Source organism: Heloderma suspectum, chromosome 1 (assembly GCF_057233095.1).
Source record: "Heloderma suspectum isolate Gila_16-S chromosome 1, 16-S_ref, whole genome shotgun sequence".
Classification (NCBI taxonomy): domain Eukaryota; kingdom Metazoa; phylum Chordata; class Lepidosauria; order Squamata; family Helodermatidae; genus Heloderma; species Heloderma suspectum.
In genome coordinates this window covers 160,987,449-161,010,796 of record NC_139458.1, presented here as the reverse complement: position 1 = coordinate 161,010,796, position 23,348 = coordinate 160,987,449, and the positions used below count along the sequence as shown (strand labels likewise).

The following is a 23,348-nucleotide window of genomic DNA, read 5'->3' as shown; positions in this document are numbered from 1 at the left end:
TTATAAAATCTAAAGGACAAAGAGACAGATCTCTGACCCTGCAGTGCTCATGGTTTAAATTATAATATGGAGGTACTATTCGGCTTAAAATCAGAAGGCTAAAAAAATTACCCTAGTGGCCCCTTTGAAACTATTACCAACCTGTTCCCAAATCCTTATTGCCTATAGGCTTCTATCTTGAATTTGGCTATAGAAAGCAAGGGAAAATACATCCCATTTTTTTATAATGTGCAGTATCCATTTATATTATAGGAACTATCATTTTAGGAGTTGCCATGAAGATAAAAATAATATAAAAGTTTAATGAGGAAACTTCAAAAGATCTGAAGGAAGAAGTTTGGGGGGGGGGAAACTGTCACTACCTTATATTTCACCCATTTGTTGTTTAGATAGAAGACATCCACAAGAGCAATGCCTGAGTTTCGTAGTTTCTACGAGAGAATTCACACATCAGAAGAGGTGGTTGAAGTCCTGTTGTTCCCATACTTCTGAGAAGACATGAGAGCTTCGTCTATATAACTAACTAACTAACTAACTAACTAACTAACTAAGACTTCCTTAAGAATATGTCAAGGGAAGCATTTCTTTTTCCTGGATGTTAAGCTAAGCGGGTGCCAGGATTTAAAGAAAAGAAAATGGAGAGCCAGGGCTATTAATTTAATTGCACCTAAGGCAATCAGTATTGGAAAGTTGTGCACAATTTGGTGTAAATAAATAATTGGAGGCTCTGTTGGCAATTGATTAGTCTATGATGCATTTGAAAAGAAATCTGAGATAGCATAATGTTTCATAGGTAGGATATTGCACAAGAGGTGGGTAAATTTCTCTGCTTGTTCTCAAAGTACAAAAAAAAGGTATTTCTAATCCTTAAGAAAAGTACTGTGCTCCATGTCCTTTTTCCTTCCCTCTCTCTCATGCACACACACATACACACTAGCAAGGGGGTGCAGTAGAGTTGTGATCTCATCTATTACCATTTGCCTACAGTTCCTTTGAAAAGCTACTTATCCATACTTTAGGATTATAGGTTGGAGGTGTTTCCACAGATGGCACAAACACCTGGTTCACATGATTAAACAACCCATGAGTTGTTTGGGAATGAGCATGCTGGTTCCCAGCTGCTCACCTGCTTCTCGTGCTCTCTGTGACTTGTGAACTCGGAACTCTGATTGTTGAGGGAGAAGCAACCCAGAGTTAAAACCCAATAAAAAACCATGGGTTCTAACTCTGGATTCTTTTTTCCTCAACAGCCCAGAGTTCTGGGTTCACACATCACAGAGAACAACACATTTAGCACATTTGAAGCGGGACAGTAAGCTGGAACCAGCACACTGTCTTGTTCCTGCATGCTCCAAAACACCCTATGGTTAGCAAACTGTGGGTTGTTTAATTGTGTGAACAAGGTCTTACCTTTTGGCCTGGTGTCTGGATAGAAAGTAGAAGAGAACCAGTTCTTAATCAAATGCCCATTCCAGACAATATGTGGTTTATATACACTGAAGACATAAGGGAAAAAAACACCCCAAAACATGTAAGTGAATCATAGAATCATGGAGTTGGAAGGGGCCTACAAGACCATCGAGTCCAACCCCCTGCTCAATGCAGGAAGCCTGATTCCCAGGCAGTCTCCCATCCAAGTACTAACCAGGGCTGACCCTGCTTAGCTTTCAAGATCAGAAGTGTAAAAACATCTTTACATTACATGCTTCAGTGATCTACTTTCTGATCTTTGCAGGCTTGTTCTGGTGTAACACTTGACACACATGAGTTGACCCTTCAAAGGATTGCATGAATGCATACATGTGTGACAGTCACATCAGGTCCTGTTTACATATTAATTTGTTCAAAAGTTACATAGATAGCCAGTTACAGAATTATTTTCCATATTTATGCAAGAATAGCATTAATTTTATCCTATAACTGCCAAGTGACAGTTACATCAGAAGAGGCCCTGTATTACTAAAAAGAAGATAGTCAATTGTGCATGTCCTTAGGACTATTTTCTTCTCCTGAACTTTGGGCTGATGAGAATCATAATTTGGAATTCTTTAACAGAAAATGGTATATATTATTTGTAAAAATAATACAGAAAAGAGTGACCCTGCCTCATCCCCGCTCTTGATCTTCTTAGACTGGAATCCTATATACATTTACCCATGAGTAAGTCCTTTTGACTTTCAGTGGGACTTACCTCTGAGCAAACAGCCAAGCTGCCTCTAGAAAAGCTTTCTCTTTATCCACTAAGTAAACACCATCTCCTTTTAAAACTTCTCAAATCCTACTTAATGTCACTTATTCTGTTTGGCTTTACCTTACCCACCTGACTGCAAATCATGTTGTGTCTGTTGACCTTTCCACTTTATTTAGACACTAAATATGGATCAGTAGCAATAGGGTTAGTGGGAGTTTATTTTCACACAAAAAATCCTTCAGAAATCAAGGATGTGTGTTACCACTTGAGGTACAAATTCAGCTACTGGAGAACAGCAGTCTCTAGTTGATTTCTAAGACATTTACTCAATAACTTTAGAATAATTAGCAGTGGCCAGTGGGTGTAAAAAAGTTTCAGTCCTGTTTCTCACTATGACCTTCCTGTTTGTGAACTAATTTGTAAAACTAGGGTCTAGGGTCATAGTTGATTATGTTACCGAGCACAATTTTGCTGAAAAACAAGAAATAAGGTACCACCTACTGGTGAAAATTGCTTCCAGATTCATGCACTTTTTTCCTTTGGCTAAGGGCCAAGCTAGATGTGGTGTGTATATCCATGATATGATCTCCCAGTGCCTTTTTCACTGCTTAAAGGCAGCTGCAAGAAACAAGATCAGGCTATAGTGCCGATTTTTCTATAGTGCCATTTTTCTGATTTGAATTACCACCACAGCTACCCTGAAGTACAACTACTACTCATCAGGGAGTGGGAAAATACAGCTAAAATACTTTTTTCCCCATCTTCCATGGCCAATGTCTGCTTCAAAGAAATTAAAGAATTATTTAAATTAAAGAAATGGTGCCAAGATTAAACACCTTCTCCCTATCAATATGCCATTCCCAAACTGCTCTTAAGTAAATAAAAATATATCAGAAGAGCCAATCACATGTTAGGTCTAGTTTGGCCCACAAGGCAATATTCCTGTCTGCTTTATGGATGTAAATAAAAACATGAGAACATATTCCATTGCATTCACCTCTGGTTTCTCTCTAGTTAATGATTGACTCACACCGTACAAGGTCACAGAATAAGAAGCAAAGGGGGAGAACATAAGATTTTCTATGGAAAAAAAATATTTTTGTGCAGATAGACAACAGAAATATTAGGAAGAACAATGTCTCCCATGTGTGTTTGAGCAATCTCAGTTCTCTCATGCCTGTGCTATAAAGAGGAGGGATTTTCACTTCAGATAGCTCATGTGTTAGCTTTATGAAATCTTTGTAAAACACCTGGATTTCACTTCACTCATAATCTACACTGAAAATAACAAGCCCTTACAAATGGCCAAACTTCTTGAGGTGAGTTGTCTTAGCATGGTTGGTTAACTATTCTGATTAGAGCTAAGGTGGTTTTCACCACACTTCAGGTGCAAATATGTAATGAAACCTAAGGTAGAATCTGCAGTAAAATGCTAGTATATAAATGGACTCAAAATCTACTGAATAAATGGAGAATACATACTTGTAGTTCTATGTACATTTATAGTTGTTGTTGTTGTTGTTCAGTCATTAAGTTGTGTCCGACTCTTCGTGACCCCATGGACCATAGCACGCCAGGCCTTCCTGTCCTCTGCTCTTTCCCTGAGTGTGCTCAAATTCATATTCATTGCATCAGTGATGCTATCTAGCCATCTCATCATCTGCCATCCCCTTCTCCTTTTGCCTTCAGTCTTTCCCAGCATCAGGGTCTTTTCCTCTTCGCATTAGGTGGCCAAAATATTTGAGCTTCAGCTTCAGTATCTGTCCTTCCAATGAGCAGTCAGGGTTGATTTCCTTTAGGATTGACTGATTTTACCTCCTTGCAGGGGACTCGTAAGAGTCTTCTCCAGCACCACAGTTCGAAGGCATCAATTCTTCGGCGCTCAGCCTTCCTTATAGTCCAGCTCTCAAAGCCATACGTTGCTACTGGGACCATAGCTTTGATTATACCAATCTTTGTAGGCAAGGTGATGTCTCTGCTTCTTACTATGCTGTCTAGGTTTGCCATAGCTTTCCTCCCAAGGAGCAAGCGTCTTTTAATTTCATGGCTACAGTCACCATCTGCATTGATCTTGGAGCCCAAGAAAATAAAATCTGTCACAGCTTCCATTTCTTCCCCTTCCATATGCCAGGAAGTGTATGCCAGGAAGTGATGGAGCCAGATGCCATGATCTTCGTTTTTTTAATGTTGAGTTTCAAACCAGCTTTTGCACTCTCCTCTTTCACCCTCAACAAGAGGCTCTTGAGATCCTCTTCGCTTTCTGCCATTAGGGTGGTATCGTCTGCGTATCTGAGGTTGTTGATAATTCTCCCGGCAATCTTGATTCCGACCTGTGATTCATCCAACCCGGCATTTCTCATGATGTACTCTGCATATAAATTAAATAAGCAGGGTGACAATATACAGTCTTGTTGTTGTTGTTGTTGTTGTTCAGTCGTTCAGTCGTGTCCGACTCTTCGTGACCCCATGGACCATAGCACGCCAGGCCTTCCTGTCCTGCGCTCTCTCCCGGAGCATGCTCAAGTTCATATTCATTGCATCCGTGATGCTATCTAGCCATCTCATCCTCTGCCGTCCCCTTCTCCTTTTGCCTTCAGTCTTTCCCAGCATCAGGGTCTTTTCCAGGGAGTTTTCTCTTCACATTAGGTGGCCAAAATATTGGAGCTTCAGCTTCATTATCTGTCCTTCCAATGAGCAGTCAGGGTTGATTTCCTTTAGGATGGACTGATTGGACCTCCTTGCAGTCCAGGGGACTCGTAAGAGTCTTCTCCAGCACCACAGTTCGAAAGCATCAATTCTTCGTCGCTCAGCCTTCCTTATAGTCCAGCTCTCACAGCCATACATTACTACTGGGAAAACCATAGCTTTGATTAGACGGACCTTTGTCGGCAAGGTGATGTCTCTGCTTCTTGCTATGCTGTCTAGGTTGGCCATAGCTTTCCTCCCAAGGAGCAAGCGTCTTTTAATTTCATGGCTACAGTCACCGTCTGCGGTGATCTTGGAGCCCAAGAAAGTAAAATCTGTCACTGCTTCCATTTCTTCCCCTTCTATATGCCAGGAAGTGATAGGGCCAGATGACATGATCTTAGTTTTTTTAATGTTGAATTTCAAACCAGCTTTTGTACTCTCCTCTTTCACCCTCAACAAGAGGCTCTTGAGATCCTCTTCGCTTTCTGCCATTAGGGTGGTATCGTCTGCATATCGGAGGTTGTTGATAATTCTCCCGGCAATCTTAATTCCGACCTCTGATTCATCCAACCCGGCATTTCTCATGATGTACTCTGCATATAAGTTAAATAAGCAGGGTGACAATATGCAGCCTTGTCGTACCCCTTTCCCAATTTTGAACCAATCGGTTGTTCCATGTCTGGTTCTTACTGTTGCTTCTTGACCCTCGTACAGGTTTCTCAGGAGACAGGTAAGGTGGTCTGGTACTCCCATCACTTTAAGAATTTGCCACAGTTTGTTGTGATCCACACAATCAAAGGCTTTAGCGTAGTCAATGAAGCAGAAATAGACGTTTTTCTGGAATTCTCTTGCTTTCTCCATGATGCAGCGAATGTTGGCGATTTGATCTCTAGTTCCTCTGCCTCTTCGAAACCCAGCTTGTACTTCCGGTAGTTCTCGGTTCGCATACTGCTGAAGCCTAGCTTGTAGGATTTTGAGCATCACCTTGCTGGCATGTGAAATGAGCGCAATTGTGCGGTAGTTTGAACACTCTTTGGCGTTGCCCTTCTTTGGAATTGGAATGTAAACTGACCTTTTCCAGTCTTGTGGCCACTGTTGAGTGTTCCAGATTTGTTGGCATATTGAATGCAGCACTTTAACAGCATCATCTTTTAGGATTTTAAATAGCTCGGCTGGAATACTGTCATCTCCGCTAGCTTTGTTGTTACTAATGCTTCCTAAGGCCCACTTGACTTCACTCTCTAGGATGTCCGGCTCAAGTTCAGTGACCGCACTATCATGGCTATCAGGGACATTCAGATCTTTCCTGTATAGTTCTTCTGTGTATTCTTTCCACCTCTTCTTAATCTCATCTGCTTCTGTTAGGTCCCTGCCTTCTTTGTCCTTTATCATGCCCGTCTTTGCACAAAACGTTCCCTTGAGATCTCCAGTTTTCTTGAAGAGATCTCTAGTCTCTCCCATTCTGTTGTTTTCCTCGATTTCTTTGCATTGTTCATTTAAGAAAGCCTTCTTGTCTCTCCTTGCTATTCTCTGGAACTCTGCATTCAGTTGGGTATATCTTGCCCTTTCTCCCTTGCTTTTCGCTTCCCTTCTTTCATGAGCTACTTGTAAAGCCTCATCAGACAGCCACTTGGCTTTCTTGCATTTCTTTTTCTTTGGGACGGATTTCGTTGCTGCCTCCTGAACAATGTTACGGACCTCCGTCCATAGTTCCTCAGGCACTCTGTCTATCAGGTCTCATCCCTGAAATCTATTCCTCACCTCCACTGTATATTCATCAGGGATATGATTTAGGTCATACCTGAACGGTTTAGTGGTTTTCCCGACGTTCTTCAATTTAAGCCGAAATTTTGCAAGAAGCAGCTCATGATCTGAGCCACAGTCAGCTCCAGGTCTTGTTTTTACTGACTGTATGGAGCTTCTCCATCTTTGGCTGCAAAGGACATAATCAATCTGATTTCGATATTGACCATCTGGTGACGTCCATGTGTAGACTCGCCTCTTGTGCTGTTGGAAAAGAGTGTTTGCTATGATCAGTATGTTCTCTTGGCAAAACTCTATTAGCTTTTGTCCTGCTTCATTTTGTACACCAAGGCCATGCCTGCCTGTTATCCCGGTGATTTCTTGACTTCCTACTTTAGCATTCCAATCCCCTATGATGAAGAGGACATCTTTTTTTGGTGTTAGTTGTAGAAGGTGTTGTAGGTCTTCATAGAACCGATCAACCTCAGCTTCTTCGGCCTCAGTGGTTGGGGCATAGACTTGAATTACTGTGATGTTGAATGGTTTGCCTTGGATTCGTACTGAGATCATTCTATCGTTTTTAAGATTGTACCCCAGTACTGCTTTTCCCACCCTTTTGTTGACTATGAGTGCTACTCCATTTCTTCTAAGGGATTCTTGCCCGCAATAGTAGATATGATGGTCACCTGAATTAAATTCGCCCATGCCTGTCCATTTTAGTTCGCTGATTCCCAAGATGTTGATGTTCAATCTTGCCATCTCATGTTTGACCACCTCCAGCTTACCTTGATTCATTGATCTGACATTCCAGGTTCCTAAATAATATTGTTCTTCACAGCATCGGATTTTCTTTTCATCACCAGACACATCCATAGCTGAGTGTCCTTTCGGCTTTGGCCCAGCCGCTTCACTCTTTCTGGCACTACTTGGAAATTCCCTCTGCTCTTCCCCAGTAGCATATTGGACACCTTCCGACCTGAGGGGCTCATCTTCCGGCGTCATCTCTTTTAGCCTTGTGATACGTTCCATGGGGTTTTCTTGGCAAGAATACTGGAGTGGGTTGCCATTTCCTTCTCCAGTGGACCACATTTTGTCAGAACTCTCTGCCATGACCTGTCCATCTTGGGTGGCCCTGCACGGCATAGCTTATGGCTTCACTGAGTTATGCAAGCCCCTTCGCCACAACAAGGCAGTGGAGCTTCTCCATCTTTGGCTGCAAAGCACATAATCAATCTGATTTCGATATTGACCATCTGGTGACGTCCATGTGTAGACTCGCCTCTTGTGCTGTTGGAAAAGAGTGTTTGCTATGATCAGCGTGTTCTCTTGGCAAAACTCGATTAGCCTTTGTCCTGCTTCATGCTTGCCTGTTATCCCGGTGATTTCTTGACTTCCTACTTTAGCATTCCAATCCCCTATGATGAAGAGGACATCTGTTTTTGGTGTTAGTTCTAGAAGGTGTTGTAGGTCTTCATAGAACTGATCAACCTCAGCTTCTTTGGCATCAGTGGTTGGGGCATAGACTTGAATTACTGTGATGTTGAATGGTTTGCCTTGGATTCGTACTGAGATCATTCTCTTGTTTTTGAGATTGTACCCCAGTACTGCTTTTCCCACCCTTTTGTTGACTATGAGTGCTACTCCATTTCTTCTAAGGGATTCTTGCCCACAGTAGTAGATACGATGGTCACCTGAATTGAATTCACCCATGCTTGTCCATTTTAGTTCGCTGATTCCCAAGATGTCGATGTTCAGTCTTGCCATCTCATGTTTGACCACCTCCAGCTTACCTTGATTCATTGATCTGACATTCCAGGTTCCTAAACAATATTGTACTTTACAGCATCGGACTTTCTTTTCATCACCAGACACATCCATAGCTGAGTGTCCTTTCGGCTTTGGCCCAGCCGCTTCACTCTTTCTGGCACTACTTGGAAATTCCCTCTGCTCTTCCCCAGTAGTATATTGGACACCTTCCGACCTGAGGGGCTCATCTTCCGGCGTCATCTCTTTTAGCCTTGTGATACGTTCCATGGGGTTTTCTTGGCAAGAATACTGGAGTGGGTTGCCATTTCCTTCTCCAGTGGAGAGTTTTGTCAGAACTCTCCGCCATGACCTGTCCATCTTGGGTGGCCCTGCACGGCATAGCTTATGGCTTCACTGAGTTACGCAAGCCCCTTCGCCACAAGGCAGTGATCCTTGAAGGGGACATTTATAGAGGGGGAGGTAAACAGTGAAAATAACTTTGAATGAAAAATATTAATGCCAGTCAAATTAACAGCATGTTAAGAAAAATAATTATGTTCCTCCAACAAGTTCTTCAAATTTGGATGGAACAGGATCATATCACTTGAAAGAGGATGTACAATGGAAAACAGATAAATGTGGAACTTCTGTGAACTAAGCCCCCAGATTAAGAGCTGGTGGTATTTAAATTAGGGATGTATAAGAATTTTTGTCCCTGTTTGTTCCTGTTTGCAAATCTTATGAACATTTTGTGTTAAAAAAAAAAAAAGTACACTTTTCCATTTTGAGGGGAAAAAGATGATTGCGTTCAGGAGTGAGAATGGGGCAAGCCTCAAGGTGGGAAACAAGACGTCAACAAACTCAAACATCGCTCATTCTCCTATCCCTAATGTAAAGCATGATTTGGGCTTGAAATGAAGCCGGTTAACATTTACCAATACAGAATATGAATACCAAAGAATTGCATGTTTAGAAATATTTCCTGTAGGAGAGGTGGGAGTGTGGGTCAATAATAGAGCTAAGAGTTATATTATAGATAATTTCATCTGCTTTTTCTATGAGGGAACAGTGGTTATGTACCATAATAAAACTTCCTCACTGCTGCATTTTCAGATTATGCTACAGTTTGTACTTCAGAATGTATTTTAGATGCTGTAGAGAGGAGTCCATGCTTGCTTGTCAACATATTTTCAGCCCTTGTCTTCCTTCTTATTGCACTGGAGGCACTGGGTATGATCCATTACGGCTGTGCTCACTGGGCATCCTATCAAATAGATTTTCTGCTAATGTGGCTAAAATTGTCACTCAGTCATTATCATATTGTTGCTGTATGAGGAAATGTGCTCAGTTGATCATGTGCTGGATTGGGGTGCACCACTTGTGGCCCTCAGCCATTCCCTGTGCGGCTCTCAAAGCTAGGAGGACCCGACCCCAGCTGCTGGTTTCTGAGACCATTGTTCCTTTCTGTGAGTCAGTAATGGCAGAGAAACAACAATATTGGTGGCAATCGCTGGGGGATGGGAGAGGCTTTCACCTCCACCACCACCCCCAGTGACCCTAGATCTCAGTGGGCAGGGAGGTTTAAACCTCCCCATCCATGTGCACTGAGATGTGACAGGGGCAGGGTAGGAAGTGTGTGTGTGGCCCATGCCTCCCTCCCCCCAGCCAACAGCAGAGACTGTCCATGGGGCCAAAAAGGTTGTGTACCCCTGTGATGGATAGCTCCATATCATTGGCTTTTTGATTTCTTGATGCTAACACAGTATACCAAGACAATGTGTATTAGCTGTAGAGCTGTATATATTCCATGCAACTGCAGAAAAAGCACAGAATGGAGTAGGGGGTTGGCAGGGGAGGGAATTCACCTTCATGTGACTCTCAGCTTTCATTTAAAAAGAGCATGTTCCTAGCAAATAGACGCCTCAAGGTGTATGGGAAATGCCTAGTGAAATCACAGAAGTTGAGATGTGGCTGAATAACATTTCCAGTGATTAGAGGATAGAGCTTATCTCTTTGCCCTTCCCTCATGGCCAGGAGAAGCAAAATAGACTATGCAAATGAACAAGTTATGCAAATTTATTTATTTTGCACGTGTTCTACAGGCTGCACAACTCAGAATATGTTCATGCAAAGTTTGTTGTGGAATTTTAAAATTTATTTACTAATTACAGAGGAAACACAGCCCTGATTATATGACTGGCTAAAGAGTATATCATGCCAGGTTTAGAATCTTTTGAAGTTATCCATCAAAGAACCAAGTTTACATAAATTGCAAAACGTATTGTATTTGCAATTAAAACAGACCAAGCTTAACATTCACATAAAACCTTGGTAATTAGTATATAGATTAATATGGGGGAAATAGCACCAGTTTAGCACTCCTTCCAAGCAAAACTGAATGAATTGAGTATGTAATCGAACAGCATGTGAATATTAATGCACAAAATCCTCTGAGTCCCTACCTCCCTGATGCAATTATTTTCTATTCACATTAATTGTTCCTAACAGATGACATTAATGACTTTGAGTTAAAATGTGTGCAAGGGAGGGCTTTGCGAGATCAATGCTGTTTAGAAGTAGAATCACTTTTATAATCATTTACCTGAGCTATAGAAATTGCTAAATAAAATAAAGTTAACCTGTTGATTAGTTAAACATTTTTAATATATTATCTTTCACAGTATTGGACATTTGTAACTATCTCTATAGATAAAGGCATTTTTATTCCTCTGAATTAAAATTTGATGAAAAAATTCCTATGAAAATTCCTATGAAAGCTGTGAAAAGTGATCAGCCATCATAAGCTAGAAAAAAAGGCCTTGCTTTTTCATGAATAATCAACTCCTCTTTGTACTGTAAGCCTGGATTCAATAAACACAGAAATTAGGACAAAGCTGTTTTACCTTAGGGGTCCTTTTTTCCCTTGAAATTTAACTGCAACAGTTGGGATTTTCGAAATTGCTGATCTTCTGCATACTTGTCAAATGGTTATGCTTTGGTCATTCCATTATTTCCCCTCAGAAACTTCATTCACGCATCTTAGATCTGTCGTCTGGGGATTTCCTTTCAGAGGTAGAGAAGAACAGAAGTTTGATGCAATCACGAAGTGCTGATGTTCAGGTTCACGTGAGTTTTCTTGTATTTGATTTCTTCATTTAGCACATTCTTATCTCTCCATAAAGTGTGACTTAATAGGGGGACCAATAAACCTCATCCTTGAACTAGAACACAGTGGAAGGAGAGATAACAACATTTTCTTCTCTTTTCTGAAGTTCACTATCATTTCCCTGGCTGATAGAGGAAGTAAAAAGTGCCACTTCTTGCGAAAAAGCATAAATCTTGGCAGTGTCCCCAAGACACCTTTTTGGGTATCGATTACATCTCAAAGTTTCTGAGAAACAGTCAAGGAGCTTTTTATTAAAGCTGGTGCACCATATTATTCATCCTAGTTTTATGATATATTATGTATGAACTTTTAAAAATTCATGGGCTCTGCAATTTTTTCCCCTTTTCAGATGGGTTTAGCTTTGTGCTTATTTGGCAAAACCTTAACTAGTATGACTTTCATGTTCCATTGAAATAAAGGAAAATGTAGCGCAAAAAACAGAAATTGCATAAAGATAGAAATAAAGCAAATGAGAACTAAAAACCTACCTTTTATGTTTAAGTATGAAAATTAAACAAAAATCTAATTTGGTATGGTATGATAAAACATAGCTAAGTGGGGAAAAAGCTATTGTTTCAAAGGTTCAGAAGGATGTTAATGACCTACCCATTCAATCTGTAATTTAGCCTTCAGGTTAGATTACTCTATCTACCCACTTTTAGCTTGGCAATAGCTCAGTTCAGACAATTGTCTTTCCTTCCTACTTAACAATTATGTGTTTAAATTATAATCGTGAGCCAGGATTTTATTAAAGATGATGGTTTAAAACCCATGATTATAAGAAAAAATCCAGTCATGAAAGGCAAATTAATAAACCAATGAACAAGTTAAATATATGTAATTAATGCACCACAAGGGTAGTCTTTGGGATCTTTTAAAGGAAATTTAAGGAAGCCATTAGAATGTTGTTAGGAAGAAAATTCAACCTCAATTTAAAAAAGCTTTAAAGAAGTCTGCAATTTAAGAAGACATCCAGTGATACATGAACTATCGTTCCGGTTTCATCGCTTGTCTTTAATGTTTGCATATTCTCTTCACTTGCTTAGGCATTCATTCGTGTCTCTCTCTGAAATAGAAGAAGCTAAATGTCCTTCTATTTCTATTCTACAAAGGATGAAAATGTCTCCTCTACTGGCAGAAGATGGAGAAGGGCTTATAGAGAAGTTATGATTTAGGCTTAATCTTGCTATACAGTGCCCTTTGCAGGCATACATATCTATTCTGAACAGTCATTTTAAAATAAAAGAGTTGCCTACTGCACAGTCCTGTGCTTTCTTATTCACAAGAAAGCCCCTCTTGGTTAAATGGGTGTGAATAGGATTGCAGCCAGCCCCTCTCATGATTGTGTGAAGACATATGCTTTCAGTACTAGCTTAAAAACTGCCACCTAGGAGGCCTTGGGCAGATTAGGCTCCACACAACATCTTGTGTCACCTTTCCTTCAGCATCTACTCCTTATGCCTGCAGCCCACCCATGTCAATCAGTTTGCGCTGTTATTGCCCTGCACTGCACCAAATCCATTCTGAAACATACTGAGTTGTATAAATCCACGTAAATAGATCACACAATCTATTGAGAGCTCAGGAGATGATCTTTCTCAGAAGATAGGTCTGGGTACAGAGTATGATCAATTTTTACAATCTTAAAAACACAATCCTATGCATGTCTACTCAGAAGTAAATCCCCTTGATTTCAGTAAGACTTACTGTGTATGTATGTGTGTAGGAAGGATTGCAGTCCAATTTGAGTGTAAACAAGGCCTGTACCTATCTGGGCAGAGTACCTATGTCAGCTGCATAGACCAGACTCCAGCATGAAAATATGCAAAAACGGGGAAACCTTTTGATTCCTCAGCAAAAATTTCAATTGATAGGCAGAGATCAGTGCTTCCAAAAAACATTATACCACAAGGATTATTCAGTATTGAAGAATGGCACACTAATATAATAAAATAACATAAAGGAATGAGGAGAAAGCATTGATCTTAGACCCTGTGTATGGTTATTTAGGTGATAGTAGAAGGTAGGCTAAGTTTTGGTTTTGGTTTTATTTTTTTTAAGAGGGGGATGTCCTTTAGCTGATGCGATAAGACCAGGCAACTTGTATGAATATTCTGATATGTCTCAGGCATGGGTTGACATTAGGGATGGGCAGATGCCCCCTGTTTGGGTTCTCTGGGTGCCTGCCCAGCCCCTGCCTCCGCTTGCACACACCCATATCCACACTCAAGCTCCCTGCTGCTCACTGAGCTGCCCACACTCACCCAGGTGGCCTTGTCAAGCTCCACGATCACCTTTGGGGGGGGGGAGTGATTGCGAAAATTGTCATATTTACATATACACAAAATGGGGCCACGAATCACCCATATACGCAAGATTACAGGCATTTGCTTGCCTGTAATCTTGCGTCTATGGGATGGTGATTGCAAAAATGCACATATTTATGTGTACACAAAATGGGGCCATGAATCACCCATATATGCAAGATTACAGGCTTTTGCTTGCCTGTAATCTTGCGTCTATGGGCCATTCATGGCCCCATTTTGCAAATGCACATATCCGCATATACGCAAATATGTGTATTTGCAAAAATGTGCACATTCACATACGTATATGCAAAATGGGGCCATGAATGGCCCATATACACAAGATTACAGGCAAGCAAACACCTGTAATCTTGCATATATGGGTGATTCATGGCCCCATTTTGCATATATGCAAATATGCACTTGTTTGCGATCACCATTTTCCCCAAAAAAAAATTCCCCCCAAAAAACGGCGATCGCAGAGCTCAATGTGGCCATCTGGGTGAGTGCGGGCGACTCAGCAAGCACAGCTCAGGGGTGCAGGTGGGCAGAGGGGTTCTACCAGATTCCCAGACAGAATTGGGTGCCCGTGTCATCCCTAACTGAGACTACTGCCAACTTGTCACTGAGTTGTTATGCCTCTGTGAAGACTACCACATCAGACTATAGGTGAGGCTCATAAGAGTGAATGCTTCTCTGAAGCAAATAAATAATAAATAAATAATTCTCCCCACATAGAAAACTGGAAGTTAGGTAGAAAAGTTCTAGCCTAGCTTCTTCTCTGATGTCTAGTCTACTATGTACAGGGAATATTTTTATAAGGAGCATTCAATCACTTGATGAACTCTCTCACTTGACCAGAGGTTGTATTGCCCAGGAACAAGTTTACTACTTTAGAGAGAACCAGGCTCATATCTCATCAGTTCCTAATTCAACTGATATTTGAAGATTTTCCAAGATGTGATACTCCCTACCAGCCACAGCTGCAAGGTTCGGCCTTCAGTGAGGCCTCTGGTTTACAGCCTGGAATTGTGAGAACCAGCAGGACGAAGGTTTTGCAGGGATGTGGTGTCTCCCAGGTGAAGGTTTTAACTAAAGAGGGCAGAAAAGAAACCTCCTGTTAGATGTAGTGTTTACTTACTGGCCAGATTGTCCTGCCAGGATAAATCATCAGAAGGGGAGCTCTAGCAGCCTCTCCCCTGTATTTAAGCCAGTGCAGAGACCAAAGAGCCTTTGCTGGGAACAACATCTTGATTTCCCAGAATAGTTCCTTGCCTGGTCTTTGGTTAGCTCTTGTCTCCCTCGAATCTGGTACTGTTGTGATCCTGGTTAGGAATCTGTTACTGGACTTGGACTCTGTGTGGATTCTAGCTTGGAGCTTTCTCTTAAATAAAACAACATGCCTAGGCTATCTGATTTATTGGGGTCTATAAATGCTGTAAACTTTGCCACAAGCTCTGAAAAGCTGGTCTCTGTAACCCAATCTGCTGCAATAAAGAGTTTCACTGTTATTTGTATCCTGTATTGGGTACCCAGAGTATGTCAGAAAGTCGGGCCTGACACCTCACTACATTAGGCTGTCTGTAGTGCAGTCAGTGGGAGTCAGTACAGTATAAGCAGCTGCACAGACAATGTGAGGAGGGAGAGTTTTTAAGGCAGCTCAACTCTTCTCTTCATGGATCTCCCCACTCTGCTTCACAGATCACGACAGAGTAGAACTAGCAAGACTCTCTTCTTCTCGTATGATTTTTTTCCAGTTTTTTTTCTTGCCTACTTTGCACAGTCACACTGAGATGGCCTCTGAGTATGCTCTGGTTAGAGTATAATGTTTCTAAATTTGCTTAAATAAGTAATTTTAGGAAACAATAAATGGTCGTGCAGGGTTGGGGGACACTCTAGCGTTTCCTGAACCAACCTCTCTTGGCTTGAGGAGGCAGCTGGAGCAGGGGACTGTTAGATTCATGATCAACACAGAGAGACAATGCTGCAGGTATGTTTTCCTCCACAGTTTAAGTGTGTGAACTATGGCTGCTTAAGAGCAGCCTGCATTACTGATGGAGGCTTGGAGCCAAGATAAGCTCATCCTGGCCAGGGGGAAATCTGCTCATTCACCAAGTGTTAGGTGGCATCTGTTTATACCTACATTATGTCTTCTGTGTCTTTGTTATTGGGTCTGGGAAAAATACATAGCTAGCTTTGCCTATGATGGTTAAACCATTAACTGTCATAGAGTACCCTTGATGTGAAATGAGTGATCTTAGTACACTAGTGACATTACAGCCTTCAGGTGGAGTTTGCCAATCAACACCATCACACATTTTTGGTGTTACTCAAGGGGCCCAGAACTAATGAGCAGATTGCATCTAGTGCCTTTAGTCTTTAGGCCCTCGTGTTACCATTTCACCACAGTTGCCCTTAAGGACTGAAATTCATATTTATACACAGGGCATGCTGAGTGTTTCTATCCCATATGCAGCAGTGAGAAGCCTGCATGCACGTGGTCTTTCAGGTTTGTGCGCATTCACCCCATCCACCCAGTATGGCACCTCTAAGGGAAAGGGGAGTATTCTGCTTGCAGAGCTACTCCATTCATTGTAATAAAGAGGTAAAACCAGTTTGCATGGAAACTCTATGTGAACATTGGCTTGCATTTGGGGCTCTGGATTAGGTTCTTTGCATCTACTCCTAATGGAGTAGACATGTAGAAGCATCCAGCTCTACAGTGTTCTGTTATTGCTGAGAAAAACTGGCTCTGATATTAATGAAATTCTTTGCAAAATGTCAAGGAAATGTAATCGTGTTGTTAGTGATAACTTACGCAATGTGTCTGATTCCATTTAGTAGACAGAGTATTGCATGGCAGCATATTCATGAGGGTTCTGAAGTTCAGGGATGTCTGCCCTTGTTAGGAAGCTGAATAGTTGCCTAGAAAGAAATTAAACACCTCTACAAACTTCTGCAAAGGTTTCCTGTTGTAACTACAGGACCACTCTCTTTCTTCATTATTCTCTTCCTCGAAGCTGGTATTTAGTCACAGCAGCTGAGATTGCATTTGGAGAAGGCCGATAACTGCACAAGTACTAAAGGCAGCCATAAAGTGTCAATAAATAGCATAAGCAAGAGGCTTCAGCTGTCGGATGGTGACACAAAGATGGATTGTCCTGCATCGGATACTTTCTTAGAATAAGCTTTGAACTAGATAGGAAACCAAAATTAGACTGTAATGGAGAGATTCCATTCTCCGTGGACATTCTGGTTGGGACACTAAATTAATTTACCTTGTCCACTTTGTAGCGCCTCATCTGTTACATTGTGGGGATATAATGCAGTTGTCAAGATGTTCTTGTACTGGTTTAACTTTGTTTTCAGTATCTTTCTGGAGCACATTGCTAATAAACACTGCGTATTTCAAGCAGACTGTCATTGAAAGGCCAGCTTGGATACTGGGGCATGCGTAATAATAATAATAATAACTGGCAATTATTTAGATATTTTAATCTCATAATGAGGAAGAAATACAAGCATTATGGTTTTAATATTCATTGCACTGGATTTGTATCAGCATGAGAACCAAATGATTTGTCTTCGTATATATGAATACACTATCAAATTTTTTTTAACCCATAAAAAAGTTTCCTCTCTTTTATTGTTTTAGGAATGCCAGCAGAATATGAAATCTGGAGTACCTGCCTTGAAATGCCAGAGCCAATTAAATATGACAGGGCCTCACCGAGTGTATCCTCGAAGCAGCTGCAGCAGCAGTGAACTCTCTTTGTCAAGTGCCTGCAGTGAATATTCCAGTGGCTCCTCCTATACTTGGAATGATGGGAAGGCTTGCAGTAAAAGGGTAAGCACACCAGTTACTTTTAATCTGAGCACAGAAGCTGTGGGAAAGGGGAAGAACAAAGTCTGGAGCCTTAAATATACTTCATGTATATTTACTGAGTGCTAAAATAGATCAGAAGAATGTTGTAGCAGATGTGTTTATGATGGACATCTGTAGTATTAAGAGAAAAACTGCTTCCTGACATCAGTTCCACTGATGTTGGCTACTGCTCTATCCTAGGTCCATCTTAGAAAATAGGTTTTCACCAAAGCAACTCTCATAAGGGAAGCACATGTTTATGTAAGAAATTACAACTTTGTCTTCTTCACACAACATATATAACTAGAGTCTGTCTCATAGATTTATTATCCCACCCTTATTCCAAAGAACTCAAGGTAGTATACATGGTTTACACTTTTACTGTCACAACAATCCTGTGAGGTAGGGTAGGCACAGTGAGAGAGAGTGCCTGGCCCAATATAATTCTCAAAGACAGCTTTTGGATGACATATTCTCCAAAGATTGCTGCAGATATAGGAGAAGCCAGGATTTTGGGGCCTTGAATTTCCACCTATAGACATAATGCTTTTCGACATCCCCAAGCTAGCTGTAACCTTTTCCTCAAGGGGAGAAACACCAATTCTCATCTTACCTGTGAATTTCTGTTCTTCTTGAGAGAAGGAGGACATGTTTCTGGCTCCTACCCCTTCACCTGCTTACCACCCATGTTTTCTGGCCTGTGAATTTAGGAGGATGGTATATATTAGGGCAGGTCCCTCTCTGTTCTTCTCCACTCTCACTAGTCATCCATGCATCTAACCCCCTCTGTGTTAACTTATGATAGGAGCATACTGTTATTTCATTGACACATTTGTCTTGTCAGTATAGTATTAGCTGAAATGTGAGGATCAGCCACAGTTTGTCCTAGACCTTGCTTCTCTTTTCTGTTGCTTTTGGCCACTTACTGTTTTGAATACCTTTGGGGACAAATTTACATCAGGAAACAGAGGGAAGAAGCTCCTCCTACTCCAGAAACAGAATTTAAACCCTGCCTTCCTGGCCCTGGAAGAGGGGTCTTTGCCAAGCTTTCTGCCTTCCTTCCTTTGAAGAACAGAAATTCATAGTTAAGACCAGAGTGTATATATTTTTTCTGGTCCAGATTTAAATCAAGAACATTTATAGGGTTGAAACATTTGTATAGGACCTGCAACAACAAAATGCACAAAAACATTGTAATTGGTAGAGCAGTTTGACAAACAGAGTCTTGTTAGACTTAGACTGGCTCCAAAACATTGAATTGCTTGTTTAAAGATGGAAAATAACTCTTCTCAGGTATGAAAACAAACCACAAATAGGGAAATATTGATGAGAAAAGCTCTTCAGACTTGTCATTACTCCTTTCATTGACAAGCATGCACAGACCTCTGATGTGCTTATACATTAAGAGGGTCCAGATTATTTGAGAAACATAGTAAAGGAAGGAAAAGATGACCTGTATATAGTGGTGTTTCAAAAACATGTACATTTTTGTCGGTAAGCTTAGATTGTTCTTTTTTCTTAGTAATGTTTATTAATTCTGTAGTAATAATCTCTCTCTCTCTCTCTCTCTCTTTAAAAACAGTCATCAGTAAGCTGGGATAAAAGAATAAGCATTGGTTCTTCACTCCCCAGCAACCTTTCTAGTCCTGCTGATCATCTACCTCCAACTCGTATCAAGGAAAACCACATTTTGGAAGGGCTAAAGAAGCTACAAAAGCGAAAAATACTACTTGAACCACCTCCTGTTATGTCTAAATGGGGATACAAAGATTGCATGGATTCTAATGAGGGAATCTACTCCCCTGGAATTAAATGCAGTAGTCATAAAGAACAGGCACGTTGCACACCAGAGGAAATAGGGGCTATTTGTGTTGAGCACCAGAAAACCTTTGTGTATGACTCTGATTCGCATGAGGATGCAGATGACGAGTCTTCATCTTTAGCACTGCTATATGAAGTACCAAGCAAAGACTGGAGGCACTACTGTAATAAAGTAACTCACAGTGTTTCTGACAGCCTATTTGGTTGGGAATCTGATAGAAAGCATTTACAAGAAAGAGTTTCTTGTTTTAATTCAAAGGAAAGGCCTGAAAAACTGACTAGTTTTGTCAGTGAATTTCAGTCAGAGGCAAAACCATGCACAAATGTGAAGCTGCCTGTTCTACAGATAGATAAAAGTCTTGCTAATATAAGCTGGAGAGACCTTAATTTACACCTTTCAGATACTGATGACAATGAAATCCTGGACGAATTACATATAGAAAGCGGTGATGAGAAAAGCCCATCAGATTTGTCATTAGTGCCCTTTGTTGACAAGCAGTCAGAAAACGCTGATGTGCATGTAACGAAGGAAAATTTCCAGTTTGCACCTTCTGAAAAAGAAGCAAATCAGGTCCCCACTTACTCAGACATTAGGCCAAAGACGTGTAATTTCATTAAGCAACAAAAAGTTATAAAGAAGACTTCTTCGGAAGAATGCATTACGGTAATATTTGATGCTGAAGATGGCAAACCTATTGAATTCAGTTCACATCAAACTGGAGTTGTCACTGTAACTAGAAATGAAATTTCAATCAACCACCCATATACTGGGTCCAGTGCAGAATACACTGAATGCTTACCTCAGGGAACTGCTATTTTGCAGAAAGTAACAGATGCTAAAAACTACAGTATTTTGCAAACACCTGATAATGAAACTGAGAGAAAGACTCTCCAAAATAATCTAGGGGATGAACATGCACTTGTCCCTTCTATGAACAGCAATGAATGTCCTGTACACTTTGAAAGATCCATGTTTCAAAATACCCCACGACAAAGGCTAGTGAAGCCAGTCTGCAGTATTTCTTCAAAGGCCAGGTCTCCATCTTGTATGCAGGCAGATAGCAATCAAAAACAAAAGTTGACCAAAATTCCCAGCAGAGGTAAGTTTTCACCACAGAAAATGAAAGCCACAATGAGTGAAGACTCCACTACATATTGCCCTGTAACCCTGGAGAAATCTCCATTGTCACCTGTAAAATGCCCAAGGTTCAAAAAGGTGCAAAGTCCAACTCAGAATTCCATTTCAAAAATAGAGATGAATATTCCAAAGGTCTTGTCAAACCCTCCACGAAATTCTAAAATTCTGGGCAGAACAGATTGGCCCAAGAATCAACTCCCAGAATCAACTTCATTGCCTCAACATCTCATAGAATCCATTGACTGTGGAGAGCCACCAACTAAAGATGTTCATTGTGGTTTGACTCCTGTAAAAGCCAGATCCCCATCACCCCCTCCTCCACCAGGAAGATCATCTTCACTGTTGATAAGACCAAGTTATGGATATTCCCCACCTGTACCAAATAAGCCTGGGGCAAGTATTCCCAATGAGACAGTAAAAAATGCAGTTCAGTTGTTACCACAGAAAGGAACATCAATGGCTGTTTTTCATAATATCACTACCCATGAAATGCAAATCAACAAGCTCCCTGCAACACCTAAATTTGAATTAAATCACTTTCACGAGAAAGGAGAAATGTTCACACAAAGCAAATGCATATCAGAGCAAATCCCCAGCACTTGCCAAGGCACTCCCAACATTTTTATAAAGAAAATGTCTCCAAAACCTTCAAACCATTCAGTATCCTGCATTAATAGAGGACTTTGTAATTCCAAGGATGTCCCTGCTGCTTGCATGTCAGAAGATATAAATCCAGTGCAAAATGGACCACTGTCTAAGGACAGTGGAATACCTCAGAAGCTTAAGTTTTCAAACAGCTTCCCCACATCACCAGATTGTCATACAATAATGATGGGGGAACCATTTCTACTTCAGAACAGTCACCCCTCATTATCATTGTTGTCTCAAAGCAATGAGGTTGGAAACAAACCAGACAAGGGACTGAAACCCCATCTGCCTGAAGGACTTAGATTACTCATAAAATCTCCCCAGCACCTTAGAAAGAGCTCCACCATACCAGGGAAGCAGGAAAAAGAAAGTATGAATGCAGCCTCCAAATGCTGTGTGAATTCAAGTAAACAGAGGCAGGGCAAATCTTTATCTCACACCACCATAGATGTAGCAGACACTGAATTCAGGAGTGCTGAAAATGAAATAAGGGAAAGTTTTGCTAAGGAACTTGGTATGGATCCGGCTTCTTCTGGTTCACCTGAAACTTGCAGCTTAATGGAACAAGATGGATTAGAAAACAAATTAGTTAAGAGATCTGTTTCTTCTACTAATAAGACATACTTGAAGCCAGCTCTTGGCATGAATGGAGCTAAGGCCCGTAGTCAAAGTTTCAGTATTCACACTGGAGAAAAATCACCTATACCTTCCACAGAAGGGTTAGGAAAAGTTCGGACACAGATTATAACCAATACATCTGAAAGAGGGAATTCTTTAACCAGGCAGAATTCAACTGTGGAGGGATTACAAATTAAAGCAATTCCTGGATCAGCAGTGATGTCAGACATGGTTCCAAGCTCAACAACAGTTCCAGAAATCTCCTATTCTAGACAGGGTTCTTGCGGAAGTATTAGTAGTTCTAGTAGTCATATTGGTAGCCCAAGCAAACTGCCATTCCATATGTCTCCAAAGGGGGATTTCTTTTATAGCATTTCAAAAAATGAGGGCAACAAATCACCATCTCAGAAAGATGTCCAAAGTAGATCTGTCCATGATGAAAAAGGCAGCGGAATTTCCAAGCATCAACCAGTAAGCAAAAAAAATGTTATACAAGCAGAAACGGCATTGGAGTCATCAACTAGTATTTCATCAGAACAAATTCTGCCGCTTCAGAAAAATCTGGACAGCATGCAATGTCCTCGTAAATATGAAGGAAGCAAGACAGTATTGCAAGAAACCTGCTTAAAGGCATCCGAAGACTCAGAGAAGGTTTCAGCTTTATCTGTTTTGCAGCCTACAATAGAAGAAAAAGTCATGTTGTGTATCCAAGAAAATATGCAGAAGGGACAAGGGCAAAGCAAATCTCCTACTACTGAGACTAAACAAAAGAACGGGGGACCTTCTATTGCTAGTTGGTTTGGTTTTGGTAAGAGTAAACTCCCAGCCTTGAGTGGTAGAAAAACTGATATTTCAAAAGTAAAAATAGAAAAGAAAGAAGCAAAGGTTTCAGCATTTGGAAGTAAGCAAACTAAATCAGAAAAAAGAAAGGACAAAAAGAAAACTGAACATCACTGTGAAGCAGAAAATGAGCTAAATAAGAAAACTCTGAATTGTGATATGTCAGACAGTATTCTAAAAGGAAAGAAAATAGCAAAAGCCACAAATAGTAACCTTGGCCAAATTAGGTGTGAACAAAAGAACAGCTCTGCCACCACACACTCAGGAAAAGACAGCTTTATGAAGGAGCTTTTACACAGGTAAGGATTTTAGGATATGTGGATTCAGATATAGATACGTAAAGCCATGTTTCTTCCATTCAAGTGCCAGTCTCGGGCTCAAACTACACATTGCATTAACTACATAGCATGTAGTTGATCACTCTCTTTGTTTTTACTCTAGAATAAGTGCCAATTCAGATCAGGACCACAGCATACTTGAGGATTAAGCCTCTCCTACTAGGGCAGAAGTTAAAACATTGGGGCAGGGGATCATAGAATCATAGAATAGTAGGGTTGGAAGGGGCCTACAAGGCCATC

The 23,348-nt window shown here is 40.9% G+C and overlaps 1 protein-coding gene across 1 annotated transcript in view; it reads left to right on the top strand.

The window, feature by feature from the left end:
- NCKAP5 (NCK associated protein 5) overlaps window positions 1-23,348 on the top strand; it is a 904,891-nt gene that overhangs the window by 758,254 nt on the left and 123,289 nt on the right. Inside the window, exons 13-15 of the mRNA XM_084808715.1 lie at window positions 11,390-11,494; window positions 17,496-17,687; window positions 19,288-23,069. Coding sequence (XP_084664841.1) covers window positions 11,390-11,494; window positions 17,496-17,687; window positions 19,288-23,069 — 4,079 coding nt within the window. The remainder of the gene's footprint in view (window positions 1-11,389; window positions 11,495-17,495; window positions 17,688-19,287; window positions 23,070-23,348) is intronic.